This window comes from Mauremys reevesii, linkage group 19 (genome assembly GCF_016161935.1).
Source record: "Mauremys reevesii isolate NIE-2019 linkage group 19, ASM1616193v1, whole genome shotgun sequence".
In the NCBI taxonomy this organism is placed as follows: Eukaryota; Metazoa; Chordata; order Testudines; family Geoemydidae; genus Mauremys; species Mauremys reevesii.
Genome location: NC_052641.1, coordinates 13,477,677 through 13,495,590, shown reverse-complemented (window position 1 = coordinate 13,495,590; position 17,914 = coordinate 13,477,677). Strand labels below are relative to the sequence as shown.

At 45.4% G+C, this 17,914-nt stretch overlaps 1 protein-coding gene across 14 annotated transcripts in view; it reads left to right on the top strand.

Annotated features, from left to right (window-relative positions):
* Positions 1-16,023, top strand: part of DNM1 (dynamin 1) — a 101,997-nt gene extending 85,974 nt beyond the window's left edge. For 3 of the 14 annotated variants that reach the window (XM_039506366.1, XM_039506356.1, XM_039506354.1), the window contains 5 exons: positions 743-754; positions 3,831-4,001; positions 4,278-4,519; positions 4,887-5,105; positions 13,988-15,404. In XM_039506366.1, coding sequence (XP_039362300.1) covers positions 743-754; positions 3,831-4,001; positions 4,278-4,519; positions 4,887-5,105; positions 13,988-14,060 — 717 coding nt within the window. In that variant the 3' untranslated portion in view covers positions 14,061-15,404. The other 11 variants (XM_039506365.1, XM_039506355.1, XM_039506359.1 and 8 more) reach the window with 9 other exon arrangements.
* The last annotated feature ends 1,891 nt before the right edge of the window (positions 16,024-17,914 follow it).

Below are 17,914 nucleotides of genomic sequence, written 5' to 3'. Positions count from 1 at the left end.
CTTTCGTGGGTGAATATGATACCCACTTCATCGGATGCATGCACCCATGAAAGCTCATGATCCAATACGTCTGTTAGTCTATAAGGTGCCACAGGACTCTTTGCTGCTTTTATAAATACTTACTTATTAGAGCAGTGAAAATTACCTACCTGTCATTTTTTCAGACAGTTGTGTTTCTGGTAGAGGTTCATCCACCTTCTCTGCTAGACTTGAAGATGATTGTTTTGTCTTGATTACTTTTTATCCTATAACCATTTGGTGGGAAAGGAACTGAGGGCTAAGGGGACGTTGGGCCATATCCAAAGCCACTGAAGTTAATGGAAGGACTTCCAATGACTTCACCTATTGTTGAGGCAATGGGAAGATTTGGAATATTTTGTGCTGCTATGGGGCTGTTGTGATCCCTGTCCAACACTTAGGCACAAAACCTCGTGTGAGGAGAGAGTAACAGGAGCAGCCATTGCAGATAAGTAACTTTCCCATGACATCCATCTTTAATGAGCTATTTTCCTTTGCAGAGGTTCCATTTTGATCATTTCAATTTAGTTAATGACCCACTCAGCCTCTGTGGCCCAGGGTGGCTTAGTCCCATTGACCTGTGTTTTTGATTGGGTTTGGTCTTATTTCCATTCAATGCTATAGTAGATGCTGCTTCTGCCTCTGAGACCAACTAAAATCTGTTTTTTATTTTTGTCACTTTTGTTTTTGTTTTTGTTTTTTTGTGCTCAAACTGACCTGCCAGGACAAGGACAAAGTAAGTGACACCCCTTCTGCCTGTGCTGCCCCTCAGGGGCTCTTATCAACTAGTTCTGGTTTGCTTGATTTTCTTTTTCAGTTTCTTTCTCCTTTTTTTCCCCCTTTGTCGTCATCTCCCGGGAGGCAATCACTTGTTCTCCCTGTCTTTGCACCTGCTGTCAGATCATCTGCTGCTTGTTTCCATTCTTGGCTTGGGTTTTCCTTTTCCTCTTTTTATTCTCCCTCTTTGGTATTTGATTTCTGAGTCTCATCAGAGTTTTATTTTTGGCATTTTATCCTCTTTTTTGGAGTCATCATGTCTGATTTCCAGCGCCCTAACCCCATGTTTCTCAGACCGTGAATCCTTCCATCCCTTTGGGGATACATACAATCCTTCCAGCTGAAGCTCAAACAAAAACCCCCTGGGGGAAACAAAAGAAAATTTCCCTTTTCTTGGTTAATTGTTTTCACCCAAATTAGAGACAATATTGTGCTTCACTTCATGTCCTAAACTGCTGCAAGTCTATCAAAATGGGGCAGTGTGAGTGAGAAATTTAAAAATAAGATGAGTAACACTTTAAATAGCACATTGAAACACACACAGCAACATCTTTCATGCTTTGGAATTAATTCTGAATGGATGAGTCTTGGCAGGTGTGCTATTGTGTTGCTGTGCCCTATTGGTTAACAAATTTAATTCTAGAGGTAGCTGTATGATGTATTTCAGTTATGGGTGCAAGGATTTCTTTCTTTCTTTCTTTCTTTCTTTCTTTCTTTCTTTCTTTCTTTCCAAAGTGCTTTAATTTGGAGAAAGAGGTTCCTGTGTTTAACGCACAGGACTTGGAGTTAGAAGACATGTTTTTTTTTCTGAGCTGTTCCACTGACGCATTATATGACCTTGAGCAAAGAACTTCATCTCTATGGGCCTCAGTTTCCCCACCTGTATAATGGGAATGAGGCTCTCTTACTTCACAGAGAGGTTGTGAGGATTAATTAATGTTTGTTGATCCTTAGAGCTGAATTGAGCTCAGGCATGGAACATTTTAGCCCAAATGGAGAATTTTTCAGAAAATTATAAACATGTGAAAACAGGAGGTTATAGTGTAGGGATCAGCAACCTTTGGCTCGCGGCTTGTCAGGGAAATCCGCTGGTGGGCTGGGACGGTTTGTTTACCTGCAGCGTCCGCAGGTTCGGCCGATTGCAGCTGCCACTGGCCGTGGTATGCTGTTCCAGGCCAATGGGGGCTGCGGGAAGCGGCACGGGCTGAGGGATGTGCTGGTTGCTGCTTCCCGCAGCCCCCATTGGCCTGGAACGGCAAACCGCGGCCAGTGGGAGCTGTGATCGGCCGAACCTGTGGACGCTGCAGGTAAACAAACAGTCCCAGCCTGCCAGCAGATTTCCCTGTCAGGCCACGTGACAAAGGTTGCCAATCCCTTTTATAGTGAATAATCCCAACAGAACTTTAACTATTGAATAATATAGGGTTCGATCCTGTGGACCCAGGTCTTGATTCTCCATTGCCCTGCACATTTTATAGTCATTTACATGATTGCAAAGTGAATGTGAAGTGGGTGCAAAATGCTACCAAATCCAAGTGGTCTCACTGGACATTCACAGTATCTACACCAGGTGCAGAGCAACAAAAATTGAACCCCCTTTTTTACATGTAAGTACTCTCACTGAAGTCAATGGAACTACTTATGTGGTAAGGGACTGCTGACGTTACCAAGGGTTGCAAGATCAGATTCAAAGTTCCTAAAGCATTTTGGGAGCCTCTAAGATTAAAGCTGCTATAAATGTGTAAGGTATTAATGTTAAAAATATTAATACCAATCTTTATAATACATGGACTATTCACTATATGGAATCCTGAGGGAAATGACTTGGCAAGCAGAACTTGCATTAATAAATCCCATTCCAAATACGTAAATTTTTAAAACGTTTCCCACCCTGGAGATCCTGTCCCAGTCAAGGGAGGCCTGACTGTTTCTTGTGCTGCCGCATTTGAGTACTCCACCTCTTGTAATTCAGGGACTGGGCCAATAGGGTCTAACTCCTCAAGGCAGAGACTTGGCATAGCAGCCAGTCCGAGCAGGGTGTTCACTCACATTTTCATTAGGGGTAATTTCTTCCTGCCCGCAAGCCAGCTACCCTCTTCCTTTTCTTCTTCTTCATATCAGCTGCAAATGGTGCCCTCACACAGCAACTGCAAGACTGAGTACACTTTTCTTGAAACTATCACTGTTCCTATAACCACCATTAGCACCCAGAAACTCCAGTGATGAGCATATTAGGTATCTATATGGATAGATAGACACTAAGCGGTGCTAAAGAGCTGTATAAATTGCATCCTCACACCCCAATTCTGCATATGAGGGCAATTTGAGAGTCAGCCTGAGCTGGCTGATAGAACTAGAATCTAACTAATGCTTCTCTCAAAGGTTGCCATCCTTGTCATTGTGAATCAGTCCACTTAGGCATTCTGAGTCATAAGATGTAAGCATGAATACATACAGATGTGCGTGCACACACACACGTGTATGCAATTATATTGTGTTTGCAGTGCATTTTATATTCACCTACTCTTACATACACACTGGTGCATTTATGTTCACTCACCCGGCACAAACACTGGTATGTTGGTGTTTATTCCCCTCCACACACATTAGTGCATTGGAGATCACTTTGTGCACACCTACTGGGTACACCTTTGTTCACATGCGTGGTAGCTGGTGACAACAATTTAAGGAGGGCAGCGTGCTACTAAAGACCAATTTGTGAGTAAACTGGCTCTGCATTACTCCAATAACCAACTAGTGTACTGAAATAGGACAAAATGGTACTAACATGGAACTCACATTCATGGCCCTTCCTCTAAATTGAGCTGCGGAAGGGTTACCAGGTTATACAAGCTGAGTACCGTATTGGGAATTACAGCTCAGAAGAAAAGTCAAGTTGTATCCCATGTTGCTGCCTGAAGTTCCCTCATGTCTCCCTCACCGTCTCACATTTGCTTTTTGGCCCCAATGGTATATTAAAGAATTGATATGTCTCTTTCCAACTGCTGCTTCTCCCTTTTGCCCTCCCTCTGTAGGCAAATGAGACAGAGGAAAATGGATCTGACAGTTTCATGCACTCCATGGATCCCCAACTGGAGAGACAAGTAGAAACAATCAGGAACCTGGTGGACTCCTACATGGGAATTGTCAACAAAACCATCCGAGACCTCATGCCTAAGACCATCATGCATCTCATGATAAACAATGTACATATCGCCCTGCTAAGCCCATTGAGAACTGTGGGAGAACTAGAAAGATAAGAGAAGAAAGAGTGAAAGACATGGAGAGAAGGAAAAAAGAGGAAAGAGAGAGAAATATGGGTGGACTAGCAGGATAGAGGTGAAAGAGAGAGAAGGGGAGGAGAGAATGTGAGACAGAGAATAAATGAGATGGGGAAAGAGAGAGGGGGGCTTTGCAGGAAAGATGATTCAGATGGAGGCTTTGATGGCTGTGATTTTCTGTTTCTTCTGCTCTGGTTACAGACGAAGGATTTTATCCACTCGGAGTTGCTGGCAAACCTCTACTCCTGTGGAGACCAAAACAGCCTCATGGAAGAGTCAGCGGAGCAGGCCCAGCGACGTGATGAGATGCTGCGCATGTACCATGCCCTGAAAGAGGCACTCAACATCATCGGGGATATTAACACCACCACCATCAGCACCCCTACGCCCCCACCGGTGGACGACTCCTGGCTGCAGGTGCAGAACATACCATCTGGACGCAGGTACCAGAGGCTCAAGGGTAGTGCCCCACGGACCTGCCTGATGCCTCTTTAGGGGCTAGATGGGGCCTCCTGCTAGAATATGAAGGCTAATGGGTGCTGAAGATTCTGGGGTATTGGAAGTTAACATGAGGGTTGCTGAGTCCTTGAAAATAAAATAGGAGCTTCTAGGGCCTTGTGTAGGTGAATTAGGCTGCCAGACCCTTGAAGGTCATATGGAGGTTGGAGGAGTCTTGAAGACAAACAGAAGGATTGAAGGGATATGGAAGGTGACTTGGGAGCTGGAAGGGTGCTGAAGGCACTGCGGGGTTTGGAGGGCTACTGTACATGCCTGTTGCTGCAGTTGAACTTCTCTTTGGTTGTTTGGTAGGTCTCCCACATCCAGCCCTACACCACAAAGGAGAGCTCCCGCTGTTCCACCAGCCAGGCCTTTATCTCGAGGTCCAGCTCCTGGACCTCCTCCTGCTGGTGGACCCACCCTGGGTGGTGCTCCCCCTGTGCCCTCCAGGCCAGGTGCCTCCCCTGATCCTTTCGGGCCCCCACCTCAAGTTCCATCTCGGCCAAACCGTGCTCCTCCTGGTGTCCCCAGGTAAGTCCTGAGACACTCATGCAGAGGGAGAGATCTGGATTTCAGGTGGCAGCTTTGGTAATGCCTCCTTCCTCTCAGCTTACAGAGCAGTGATGGACCATTTGGGATGGGTGAAGCCTTTCTGTGTGTGTTTGAATCAATTCTGCAATTGGGAACATTTGTTCCTTTATTTGTCGTATTAGTGTTGACATTTAATTTTATCGGGGAGACAGTGAGGAGACAGATGTCTGAAACAGAGGGACATCCTCTTCCCCGCAAAAAAGTGCATTTAGGTCTTGGGAGGGACCTTGGATCAGAGAGCATTATACATGATAATCCCAATCAAAGCAGCAGTGCTGGTACCTGTACTCACAAGTGGGAAACGAAAGTGCTGGGAGTGAGATGGAATAGGGGGTGGGCATGGGAATGTGTTTCATGGCAATGAGAACCATGTTAGGGGAGCCCCAGTGTGTGAGCTCTTTCTCCTCTCCTGATACAGGAGGTTTCAAGGAGAGGAAGAGGGGGACTTAAACCAAGATATGTGGATGCTTTTCCTACCCAGCTTGGCTGCTGCTTCCGGTACCAGTGGCCAGCTGTGTAGGAGTATAGTATGAGAACAAGTGGTTGGGAGGTGGGTTTCCCTTATGAACACCCTTATCACCACCACAATTAACTCCAAGTGCCCAGGGCACTTTCAAAGCTATAGAGCCCACATGTTACAACTTCACATTCCCAAAAGGAAGCTCTGTAGGACTGGGTCCTCCCCCAGGTATAGTCACCCTGTGCATACTTCTGACACCTGGAATGAGCCACGAGTGCATTGGTAAGGAAACCTTAGGAAGAAGCTGGGCTGGGCTGGAACCAAGGTCATTTCACTGTTGGATCCTTGATCTCAGCCAGAGGAATGGAAAGAAATGGAATGGTAAAATGAATGATAACCAGGAACTTCCCATCTGTGGGTGTAAGGAAGTCCCTCTCCTGTGATAATGTCCCATTTCCGATGGGTGCTGATTGTACATGTCAGAGGCTGCCTGGCCCTCTTCTGTTGCAACACCTTGTTTCTGATGGGTGTTCATGGTGTATGTCAAAGCTTCCCAGCCCCCTCTCCTGTGATAACATCTTGTCTCTGATGGGTGGTGATGGTATATGTTAGAGGCTGCCTGGTCCTTCTCCTGTTATAATGCCTTGACTCTCTGGTTGCTGCTTGTTCAGAGAGAGAGAGAAAGAGTTATTTGACAGGTTCTGTATCCAGCCCAGGACAGGAACAGGAATGGATGAGTCCGAAGAGGATGCAGCTCGGTTTTTATTGATTCTTTGGTGTGAAAATGATGTTACCTTCTCAATGTCTCTGCCCTGGCCCTTCCTCTGCCCCTTAATGCTGCTCCCACAGGGACCTGGCCACATGCGCCTTGCTGCCCCCTTCCAGGGGTTTGCAGTACCATTGGTAGTGCCTGTGGATATCTGCATGCTTCAGTTGTGTAGTTTTGGCTCTTGCTTCTTGTGCTGCTGCCTCCCCACATGACACTCCTTTTCTGGTCATTTTTTATGTTTCCCACATTTCTCTCTCTTTCTCCATCTCCCTTTCACACCTTGTGATTCATTTCCTCACTCATGAAAAATATTCTATATACCCTGCCCATCCTGGTAGGATCCCCCAAACAGCCTGAAATGAGCTGAGCTCCTGCCTCTAGGGAAATTCTTTGCCACTCTGCCCCAGCCTACATTGCAACCCCTGCCCCATTTGTAACAGGCTTTTATAGATGATTTCCTTTATGTGGAGCTGAGAGGTTCTGAACAAAACAACATTGGACTAGAGGAAGGAAACTTGAAATGTCTAACTAAACAGGTCACTCTCCCTGGCCCTGGGGGGTGGGAAATGGTTCAGTGCTGACTCATTGCCATGGTTTGGATGGGAATGGGATTGTTCCAAAGAGTGTAGTGAAGCAATGCTCACTCATGCTCTCGCTCTCAATCTCTCTCCCCCACTCCTCCATCCTTCCAGCTGTTCATAGACTCCTCCCATGGCCTTATACCCTGTTTGCCATTCGGGTTTCTCCATTCACCAGGGAACTCAGATGGCAACCTTTCTCCCTCTTCTGTATATAGAATAAGAAAGTTCCCTGCTGGCACCTGGGCTTGGGTCTTTCTGCCACGGGTGAACGGGTACCATCTCCATTGTTGCTTTTCTTTTAATACCCATCTTTCCCTCACTGGATGGATTACACTGGATGCCATATGAGTATGAAGTGGAACTTGTTACCTTTACAGCGTGAGTGGGCCTTGTTGTGGGAGTTGGTATAGGGAGCAAATGGGATCTGATATTTGTGCATGTGTACATGTGCTTGCATGGATGTGTGCGCATATGCCTGCTGTATGTATGTTTGTGTTCATCTCCATCTGGTTTGTATGAACATCTGGATTCAAGGTTGGTGATGTTGGAGTGTTCTCTGCCCCATACACCCACAGACATATACAGACACTCACTCATGCAGGTGCTGTCACACACAAATACCTCCCAGTTCATATTCTTGAACAGGAAGTCTTCAAAGAAGCAGGATCCTTTCCCTTCGATTATGTCCCTGGCCGGGGAGCTTCAGCAGTTGGTTCTTCAGTCTCCTGTATAGGTCCATACTCACCAGCTACATGTACCCTTGGGAACTATTTATCTAAATACTGTACATTAGAAACAACTCATAAGCCTCTGCCCGTGCAATGAAGGCCATGTGCTCTGAGCAGCTATGATCTGTGCACAAAATTCTCATTTGTGGAAAATGGGTCTTGTCAAACAAACATGATTTCATTTTTTGGTGAGATAAGTTTGGTTGATAAAGATAACTTTCATAGATGTAATATACTTAGATATTTATAAGACATTTGGCTTATGCAGCATGAGATTTTGATTATAAAACTAGCACTGTATTATATCAGTAAAGCACATGCTAGATGGATTAAGAACTGGCTAATGGACAGATTTCAAAAAGTTGTTGTCAAGGAGAATCATCGTCAAATAGAGCTGCCTTTCTAGAAGATGTGCATTAGTTGAACAGAAGTTATTGGGATCAGTACAGAGGTAACTGGATGAAATTCTATGGCTTGAGTTATATAGGAGGTCAGACTAAATGATCTAATGGTCTCTTCTGGCCTTAAAATCTATTAAGCTATGTCCTTGTTTCCTCCTCTCCTGACTGGTACTCAAGACCCAGAACTGCACTTTAGCCCTTCCTGATTTCCACTTCTCATGGCCTTTGTTTCTTTTGATTAAATGTGTTAAATTAGTTAGTGTTGCAATATCACGAGAAAGTCTGGATCTCCAGTGAAATATGGCATGACATCCAGCCAGCCCAATCCTGAGACCTGTGCCTGCTAGCATGTTTGTTTAAGCACATGTGAGTGTACTTTAGTGCACTTGGGCACTTGTGTCAGTATGTGAGCATGTTCCAATGTGTCTTGAGTCTGAGTGTGGATCCAGCTTTGTATGTGTATAAGAGCCTGTTTGTGTGCCCATGTGAATATGCTAGTGAGTGTGTGAATGCAGCTCTGTGTGTGTGTGCGTGTACATCACAATGTACTTATGGGTTTGTATGCCTCTTTATGTGCACATGTGAGGGTCATATGCTCCTAGATAGATGTGTGCACATCTTTATGTACATGTGTAGAAATGTGTGTATAGCTATGCATGCACTCTTGTTTAGGTGTGTATGTTTAATTCTGTTGGCATGTATGCATCTGTATGGACAGGTGTGTCCGTAAGCGTGGGATGTGCACTTTCCTGTGTAGGGGTGGCTGTGAATGTGTAGGGTGTGCTCCTGTAAACAGAGTGTCTGTTTATTCTCTGTATGTGTGTTTCACCTTCCTGACTGTCTGTGTGGCCTCTGCTTTGAACTGTCTGAACTGCCATGTTGATTTCGTGTTGTCTTTCAGAATCACTATCAGTGACCCCTGAGGACTGGCAGCCACGGTATGTTCTGCACTCTCTCCCTGCGATGCATGAGTCAGTGTGTCTCCCCTCCTCCATTCCCATCACTCTGCTGCTCACCTCTCCTACCTGATATTTTACTTGTACCAGATCCCCTTGTCCAAACAACCCACAAAGGGAGGAGTCTTAACAGAACGCTGGACAATCAGACAGGGAGCAGCTGCTTGGAGCTGCAGGAGGAGGGAAGGCTGGGAGAAGCCTCAGGAACTGTTTAAAAAAAATGGAAAATGATCAGAGAAGAAAACCTCACCCTTGAGTGTATGGGTTCAGAGTGAGGGGAGAGAAAGAGAGAGAGAGAGGCGGGAGCATGGGAGATAGGGTGGGAGCCGTGTCTCTCTCAACCTGTTTAATCCTGCACTGACAGGGAGATGGACTGAATGAACTGTAGGTCTTTTCCATCTCTCTGTCTGCTCTAATGGCCTCTCCAGAGACTGTGATGGGGAACTGTGGATTGAGACTCTTGTTTTACATTTCAGCATGTCTGCCCAAAGTAGTCCCTGCATCTCCATCTAGTTTCCATGGAAGGGAGGGCAAGGTTCTGGGACATTACCATCAGTGACTTCTGTCCTCCCAAATATGGAGTAACCCTGCCCTTAAATGCTCCCCCATTCACCCCTGTTTCATCTGATCCCAGTTAGAGATAAACATCCTTTTTCCTCTTGATCCCCTAGCCTAGATGTTCTCCTGTTTTGCCGTCCAAATGTCCCCTCTCTCTTCCCATTCTCCTTCCCATGGAAAAAGGGGTGTATGCCACACTACATGTTCCACCTTCACCACTGTGCTCCAGGGCCTCTATCTGTCTTTCCTTCTCTCTTTTGCTCTCTCCCTGCACTTGGCAGCAGCATATTTGCTGAACACCAGATTAGCAAGGTGGCCCAGCACCAGGTATATAGTGTACTGTGCTGGCCTTACACTCAGGGGCTGAACTTTCTATCTGAGTAAATACTAACGGGGGGAGGATGTAACTTGAAGAAGGATGTTGACCTGAATGGAATCTACCTGTTCTTCCTGAGATCCACTGGCCCTTATTGATGAGAGAAAGGGAGAGAGGGTAGAGTGGAGCAGCTTTGGGACACTATGGGGTGGGACAGAGATGTTTGGTGAGGCCCACTCTTGTCTTTATGTGCGTTATCTTTCTATCTGATGGGTCTGATTCTGAGAGGTGTTGAGCTACTGCAGCTCCTGTTGAATTCATTGGGCCTGATCATGCAAGGCACAGAGCACCTTCAGCTACCACTGGGAATTGCAGGTGCTCAGTACCTCTCTGGGTCAAGCCCTCAGAGTTCACAATCAGCTCCTGTCTCATAGTGAATGGTGACTGTGTTACTGCTGCATATAGCTGGGCAGAGGGCTGAAATGTGCTGCAACACAGAGAACCAACACAGTGACTGTTCAGTGGTAAATGTTTTGCTTCAGCTCTTATCCTCAGCCCTCCTCACTGATGACTCAGTACAGACATGTCAGAGCAACAGCTTTCCCCAGTCGCTGCCTGCTGCAGCCACCTTTGGAAGCCCTAGTAGAAATGTTCGTCCTGGAGAGGGTCTCAGATAGGAGGGTTGAGTGTTGTCTGTGCTTTGTTCTGGGACTCGCTGTTACGAGGCTTTCTCTGCCCTTGGTCTGGTTTATAAAGAGCACCAAGGAAATCAGAGCTAATGTAGGATGGTGGTGTTAGGGGGTAACCCTCTTGATCCTGACTATAGATAGCAGCAACTTTTTGCAGATCAGGAAAATAAATCCAAGTGTTTCCCCTCTCAGCCTGATTTTTGTGATGTCCTCAAAATGATAAGGGTCTAGGCTTGAATAGGGTTTAAAAGGCAAAGTGCAAAGCAACCAAAATAATTGTTTGGTTTATGCCTCCTCTTGCTCATTTTAGGGCTAAATTCCACTCCCATTGTAGTCAGTGGAAATTTTGTCAGTGGATACCAAGGGAGCAGAATTTAGTGGTGTATAATGACAGGCTCGTGAAGGTCTCTGCTGTTCCCAACCCCCAGCACCTGATTGCTCTCTTGTTCCTGAAGACATTGGCAATGGGCAGAGGCCCTTGTTGGGAGGCAGTTTTCAGCCTCTGATGATGTCAGCATCCAGATCCTTTAAACATCTCACCAAAGTCCTCTAGAGAAGAGGAGCAAAGTCAAGATCTGCAAAAAAGGAAAACAAAACAAGCAGAGAGCAACAACCAAACCCTCCATGAGGCCATCTTTGTACATCGTACACAATCAGCAAAGAACACAAGCGTATTTTTTATGTGCGCTTTGCCGCTACCCTTTCAATTCTGTGTACTCTAGTAGGGTTATATGGCCCATCTGGGCCAGAGTATCTTGTATCATTTGCTCTCCAATGATTTCAATCCCTCTTTCCTGTCTATATCTGGTAAGAACCGCAAGAGAATCTAAGCGTATGAGATGCAAATTGAGCTTTAGAAAAGATGCCCTTTAGAGTATGGGTGGCATGGTGCAATAGCACCTAGTTAAGGATTTGCTCTGGATCCCATTAAAGTCAGTGGGAGTCTTTCCATTGACTTCAGTGGGCTTTGAGTAAGGCCTTAGGTGAGCAACTATAGCAGATAACACACAGGCCTTCAGTGCATCAAGAAGGCCCACACCCCACGCCATCACCTCCCCAAGGGATGGCCCTTCTCTGACTCAGTTTCCTCCTCTGTATAAAGGTATCAGTTTAACTACCTTGCAGTGGTATTGAATTATTCTTAGGTTAACTCAGTCCCATCATTTATATTGCTTTACTTGAAGAACAACTTGTGCATGACAGCCTGGGAAGTGATGGCTTCTCTCGCATTATAGATGGATTTGCGGAGTCAAAGAAAAACCACAGTGTTCAGCAATTTCTTTAAAAAAAAGCTTCAAGTGGTACAGTAAGCCTGACTTACACCTAAAAATTAGATCAACCTACATTGCTCAGGGCTGTGAAAAATGTCATGCCCCGAGAGACGTAATTAGGTCAACCTAACCCCCACTGTAGACAAAGCTAGGTCGACAGAAGAAGTCGTCTTAGCTGCCACCTCTCAATGAAGTGGATTATTTACATTGATGGAAAAACCCTTCCATTGATGTAGGAAGCATCTACCTTATAGCAGCACAGCTGCAGTGCCACAGCAATGCCGCTGCAGCCACTGTAGTGTAGTCATGGCCTAACATTGCCCCAGGCAGGAAACAAAAGGTCAAATTTAGCCCTGCTGTACGTGGTTGTAATGCCCTTGGCTTCACTGGAGATGTGTCTGTTTACACTGGGGCTGAATTTGGCCTTATGTCTGATCATTAGGAATGAAAGTTTCTGGTTCTACTTACTGCTTATTTAAACTGTAGAAATTCACACCCATATAAAGAACAAGAGTACGTGTGGTACCTTAGAGACTAACAAATTTATTTGCGCATAAGCTTTGGTGGGCTACCGCCCACTTCATCGGATGCATGCAGCATGCATCCGATGAAGTGGGCTGTAGCCTACGAAAGCTTATGCTCAAATAAATTTGTTAAGGTGCCACAAGTACTCCTGTTCTTTTTGCGGATACAGACTAACACGGCTGCTACTGTGACACCCGTATAACTACATCAATGTAGCTACAATAGTTGAATGCTGAATAAACACTTACTGCGGTTTGTACCTTTACAAAACAGGGCTTGCAATGATTTAGAGCATGCAAAAAACCTCTGTACAGAGAGGGCCTTAGTTTCAGTAGCCAGGTTCTGTTTCATAAATGGATCACAGAGAATCCAGATTCACATCAATGTAACACTGTCATGGTGCAAATTCAACGAGATTTCCTTGTGTGTGTTACCAATACAAACGCTGACTATTAAAACCTACAGAATGATATCAATCTCATTTACTCTCAACCACATCCTATTCGTTTGCTCTTTGCATTTCATTCATCTTGGACAATGAAACTAGTCTTGCCCTGTGCTGATTAGTTTCATTTTCCAGATCTCATGCACTAAAAGGATGCTGTTGGGTTTGGGTTGCAGACATTGCAAGGGGCAGTATTTAAATGAAAATATACAAACAGTTTTCATTCACAGAGAAAAGTCTATCCATTTCTAACCATGTTTAGATTATGCACAATCTTCCTCCTTTCCTTGTAGCCTATATTTTCAAGCTGATGTCCTCTTCATTTAGCCAGATGAGAGAAAGGGACTGTGGCCCCTACAGGAAGCCAATCTCATAATGCTGAAGTTGGTGCCTTCTACTTAGACCAAATTGCTGCCCATTCAACTTATTGAAACGCTTTCAGCATAGAAATGCTGGAACAATATTAAGAAATCAGGTCACAAGTAGCAAGGGCCAAATTCCCTTCATTAAAGTCAATGGGAGTCATGTTTGTTGGGTCCCAGGACTATACGAACAAAAGGATCAAATTTAGTTTGGTAGCTAATCTCAAAGATGATCCTAGCCGTTGAGAACTGAATTGTACAGACTGTCACCTGCCTTGGTGCAGGGGAAGGGTGCTTCTCCAAACCAGCCAGCAGCCTCTGTGACAGCGCCTCCCAGAGGACACTGTCCACACTGTGTGATTGACGTTCACTTGCTTGGTATAGTAGCTTCACTGTTATCGTGTCCATGCTTCTCGACTCTCATTCTGGTGCCAGTGCAGTCGCTGGCAATTAGCCTTTGTGCTTTGAGATTCCCAGCTGGAAGGTGATAATAGCTGTGCAGTTAATTCTTCCTCATTATTATGAGGGATCCACAGTGACCAGAGGAGCCAGTGTTTAGCTGATTTTAAAATTGCAAGACTTCTCCATGGACTCCTGCTCATGCTGTGGGTAACCCGTTTCCCCAAACTGAGGTCCCCTTCTTTGGTGCCTCCCACTGGCTCCAATGAGGTGGAGAAGCATGTGTGATTGTGACTGTGACTGCCATGCTAACCACGGTGTGTGTTCTCTTCTCGTTTTTGTTTTCTTCTGCTTTTTCACAGCAGGAAGGGCCCTGCCTCACCTACTCGACCCACCATAATCCGACCAGCTGAACCGTCCCTCTTAGATTTATAACCCAAGGCCTGTAGACAGCTGGCGACGAGTGCCGTACCCGCGGCTTCCCTGCCCCACACCACCTTCCACAGGCACATTCACTCCTCATCCATCCCACCCCTTCACCTTCCACTGCCCCCTCCTGGTGTGTTGTAAAATGCAAGCTAGTGATTGAGCTCTTCTTCGTCTTCTCTTGTGCGTTCTGTATTGCTTTGTGAGCATAGAGTAGTCCCCATTCAGTGGCATGGGACCTTGAAGGACACAGGCTCCTTGGAGTGATCAGTTGCGGGGGCATCTTTAAGCCCAAATGGAAGCTGCCCAGCCAAATGCTCCACCTGGCTGATCTAGCCTGAACAATGTGTCCTGCCTGCATTGGCTAGTTGTAGTGTCTCAGCACCTTGAACTAATCTGTAGCTCTGTAGTTATTTTCTTATGTTGTAGTTAAGAAGACAAAGCGCAACTCAGAAGAATAATAAGTGATACTGTCAAAATGTGTGACATTATTGGTAACAAAGGTGAAATGTCCAGTGTATGGGTTTGAATTAAGGTGCAAACATTCATATATTGTTGGGAACAGTGCAATCAACCTTACTTCAAAGCGAGGCAGGGAGATCAAGATGAGGAGAGCTTTATTGAGCAGTGTAATCCTTCTAGAACGAAGTCTGAGATAGCACATATACACACACCTCCGAGTGCACGGAGCAGATGGATCTACCTGCCTTCAGCTCTCCATAGTAGCTGAGGAAATACTGCTGATGGAGAGCCGCTGGCCTCTGCCAGCAGCTGTGTCATCACTGCCTGCAACTGACTTTCCAGAAACTGAGGGGAATAGGTATGATGCTCCCCCTTTGCAAATGGACAAGCAGAAGTTTTCAGGGAGTTCGCTAAGTAATGTTTTATTGCAAATATCTCTACTTCAAATAAGCACATTTCTTGTTCAGTGTGTTTTTGGATAGCGTGGTGATTATGGTAACCTTTTCTTCTTGCATGCGGATGGTACGTGTTTCAGGAAACTTGTAACCACTGCAGACGACTCATCTTCTTAACAATTTGGGTATTTTGTTTTAATGTTGTATGTGTAAAAAGGAAAGAAAAAAAGGAGTATTAAAAAGTTGATTGATCCTGTGCACCTCAGATGTTGTGGCTCTGCTGAAGCAAAAAGGAGCATTCACCCTCCAGGCTTTAAACCAGCCCTGATTCAGATTTAAGTTCTCTTATTCCAGTACTGTTGGTTTTGATTTCTGTTGTGGATCCACTTTGCCTGAAGTTCTGATGCCAGTTCCTTTCTGTGTTTTAATTATTCTTTTAATGCTTTTTTTCCCCCCTCCCTCTTTCCCTTCTTTTTCTTTTGTCTCTTTCTTTAAATTCCAGCAGGCCAGGCAAGGCCAGTCCCTCCCGCCCAGAGAGTCCAAAACCACCATTTGAAATGTAGCCTTGCTCCCTCTGAGAATCTTTGCCTGCCTCTTAGCTGTTCTGTCCTGGAATGGTCTGACTCATCTCACACATGGCTTGTTCTGTTGTAGTTTGTGACATACACATATCAGATGTGACTCTAGTGAAACTGTTTTTTTCCTCCCAGTTGCTTAAAGGAATTAAAACAAGTATATTGTAGTAATGAGAAACATATCCTATTATATAAATATCTATAAATATATATATATAAGATCTAATTATATATATGTCAGGTGTTTTAAGCCATTTGTGCTTCTATGTGGACTTTAGCAAATACTTACATAGGAATATATATATATTCCACACCCACAAACCCAACAAATTAACTGAATCCTGACATGGAGTTTTTGAGCTGATTGTTAAATTCTCGGCTGTGTACAGTTGCGTTATTGTATTGCCCCCGACTTGTGGGTGAACCATCTCAGTGCTGGTAGTAGCTGTGATGCAGTTTGTGATCTACCTGTCACTCTTGTTTATTGGTTGAAATAAACTATCATTTCTGTATAATGATGGGCTCCACAAGTAGAATAAAACTCACACTCTCTCTCTGGGCGTGAACAGGCTTTATGTTTAATTATAATTTAACCTTTCATCTCAAAGAGCTTTACAAACTACACACACAGAGCATCACTCAGATGCTACCACCGGGGGGGGGGGGGGGGGAGAAGGTGTGGCACCAAGCTACACAAAGGAAATGTCAAGAACACTGAAGCAAATCCTCTTCACAAGAAAATTAAGCAGCAGGCATTCATTTAACGCCCAGGCATGCAGCGTACTTTTTAAGAACACCACACCCTGAACTGCCTGTTCTTAAAAGTGGCCTCTGCCTAGTCCCACTTGTAAGATATAATGGCCTGGCGTTGAGCTGCAGAATTTTTCTAGTGAGCAGTGTCTGTTGGGGCCAGTTGTCCGATTCTGAGGGAGTGTCCCTAACTGCCTTTCACTTCCTTTTTAATCACTGAAGGTGCAGTGGCCTGGATGCTGCCCTTTGGGGCACTTTTTTAAAAGGATAGTTTTAGCAGATCGGACTGTTTCTTCAGTTTGAAGAATAAAGAAGAAATGGTACCATCAGGTGACTTGCAGGAGCCTAACACACCTCTACTGATGCAGGCGGCTTCTTAGGCCCAGTCAGCTACATCTGGCACGGTGTAAGGCCAGCATGGACTGCAGATGTCAACTAGCTCTTAAGTGGCTATGTGCCCCACTTAAGTGACATCCATCTCCCCAACGTTGTCTGAGTAAGCCCAGCACTGAGGTTCTGGTGCCAGCAGGCACCTGATGCCAGGCAGTGCTGAGGTTCCCACACTCCTCTGTTTCAATCTAATTTGGTGCCAATATTCTGGCACTGTCAACGTGGTGCTGAGGTCCCTGCGTCTCTTTAGGTCAGCACTGAGGTCCCAGACCTGATGATGTAGTGCCATGGGCCCAGGATCTCTCCAGGCTGATCTATTTGGTGCTGAAGTCCCAGCACCACAGATGTAGTGCTGCCGTCCCCAGATCCTTCAAGGTTGACAGATTCAGCATCGAGGCCCCAGCCTGCTTGATATGTCAAAATCCCCGAATCCCTCCATGTCAACTTCTTCCCCACTAAGGTTTCTGGGTCCCCAGAATCAGCCTGTTCAGCACTTTGGTCCTGACCCCATCAATGCCCAGCTGAGGCCCCCAGGTTGGCTGAATTTTGTGTGGACCTTCTGATACCATCAAGTGGATGTCAAGGTTCCCAAGTCCCTGTAGGTCAGTGCTCAACTTGCGGCCTAATCAGCACAAGCTGTGGCCCATGTGACATCCGCCAGGCCATACAGGTAGTATGTATATTGTATGGATGCAGCCCACATAACACAGAGAGCTGTCTATGTGGCCCAGAATGCTAAATAGGTTGAGAATCACTGCTGTAGGTTAATCTGATTCAGCACCGACATCCCGGCACCACGAGCCTGGCACCAATGTAATCCTTACAGATTAACCTAAATTATGCTGACATAAAGCATCACAATATGTGATTCACCTGAATCTGTGACAAATCAGAGAACATTGGTGACAATGATGGAGAGTATACTGCTCCTTTAACAAATGGTACTTTAGAGACTGTGAACCATTGGACCCAGTTGTCCTGAGCAAATGTGAGGATTCACATAGTGTTAATATGGGGCATCAAACCACTTTGTTAAGTGGTTTATCCAAGTTAATGATGCTGGACCTTGTCACCAAACTACCAAATACTTTAGCAAATACTTACATAGGAATAGTCTTGTCACCAAACGAATTATCCTAAGGTCAGCCCAGGAGGTCCCTAATGCACTCAGCTAGTGGAAGCCTTGTCCGTGGAGATGTAGGGAGAAAAAGGAATCCAAGAGATGGGGAACTAGAATCCCAGAGTCCAGAAATTCAGAACAAAGCATGTTTATTAAGTGATTTGCTTTTAC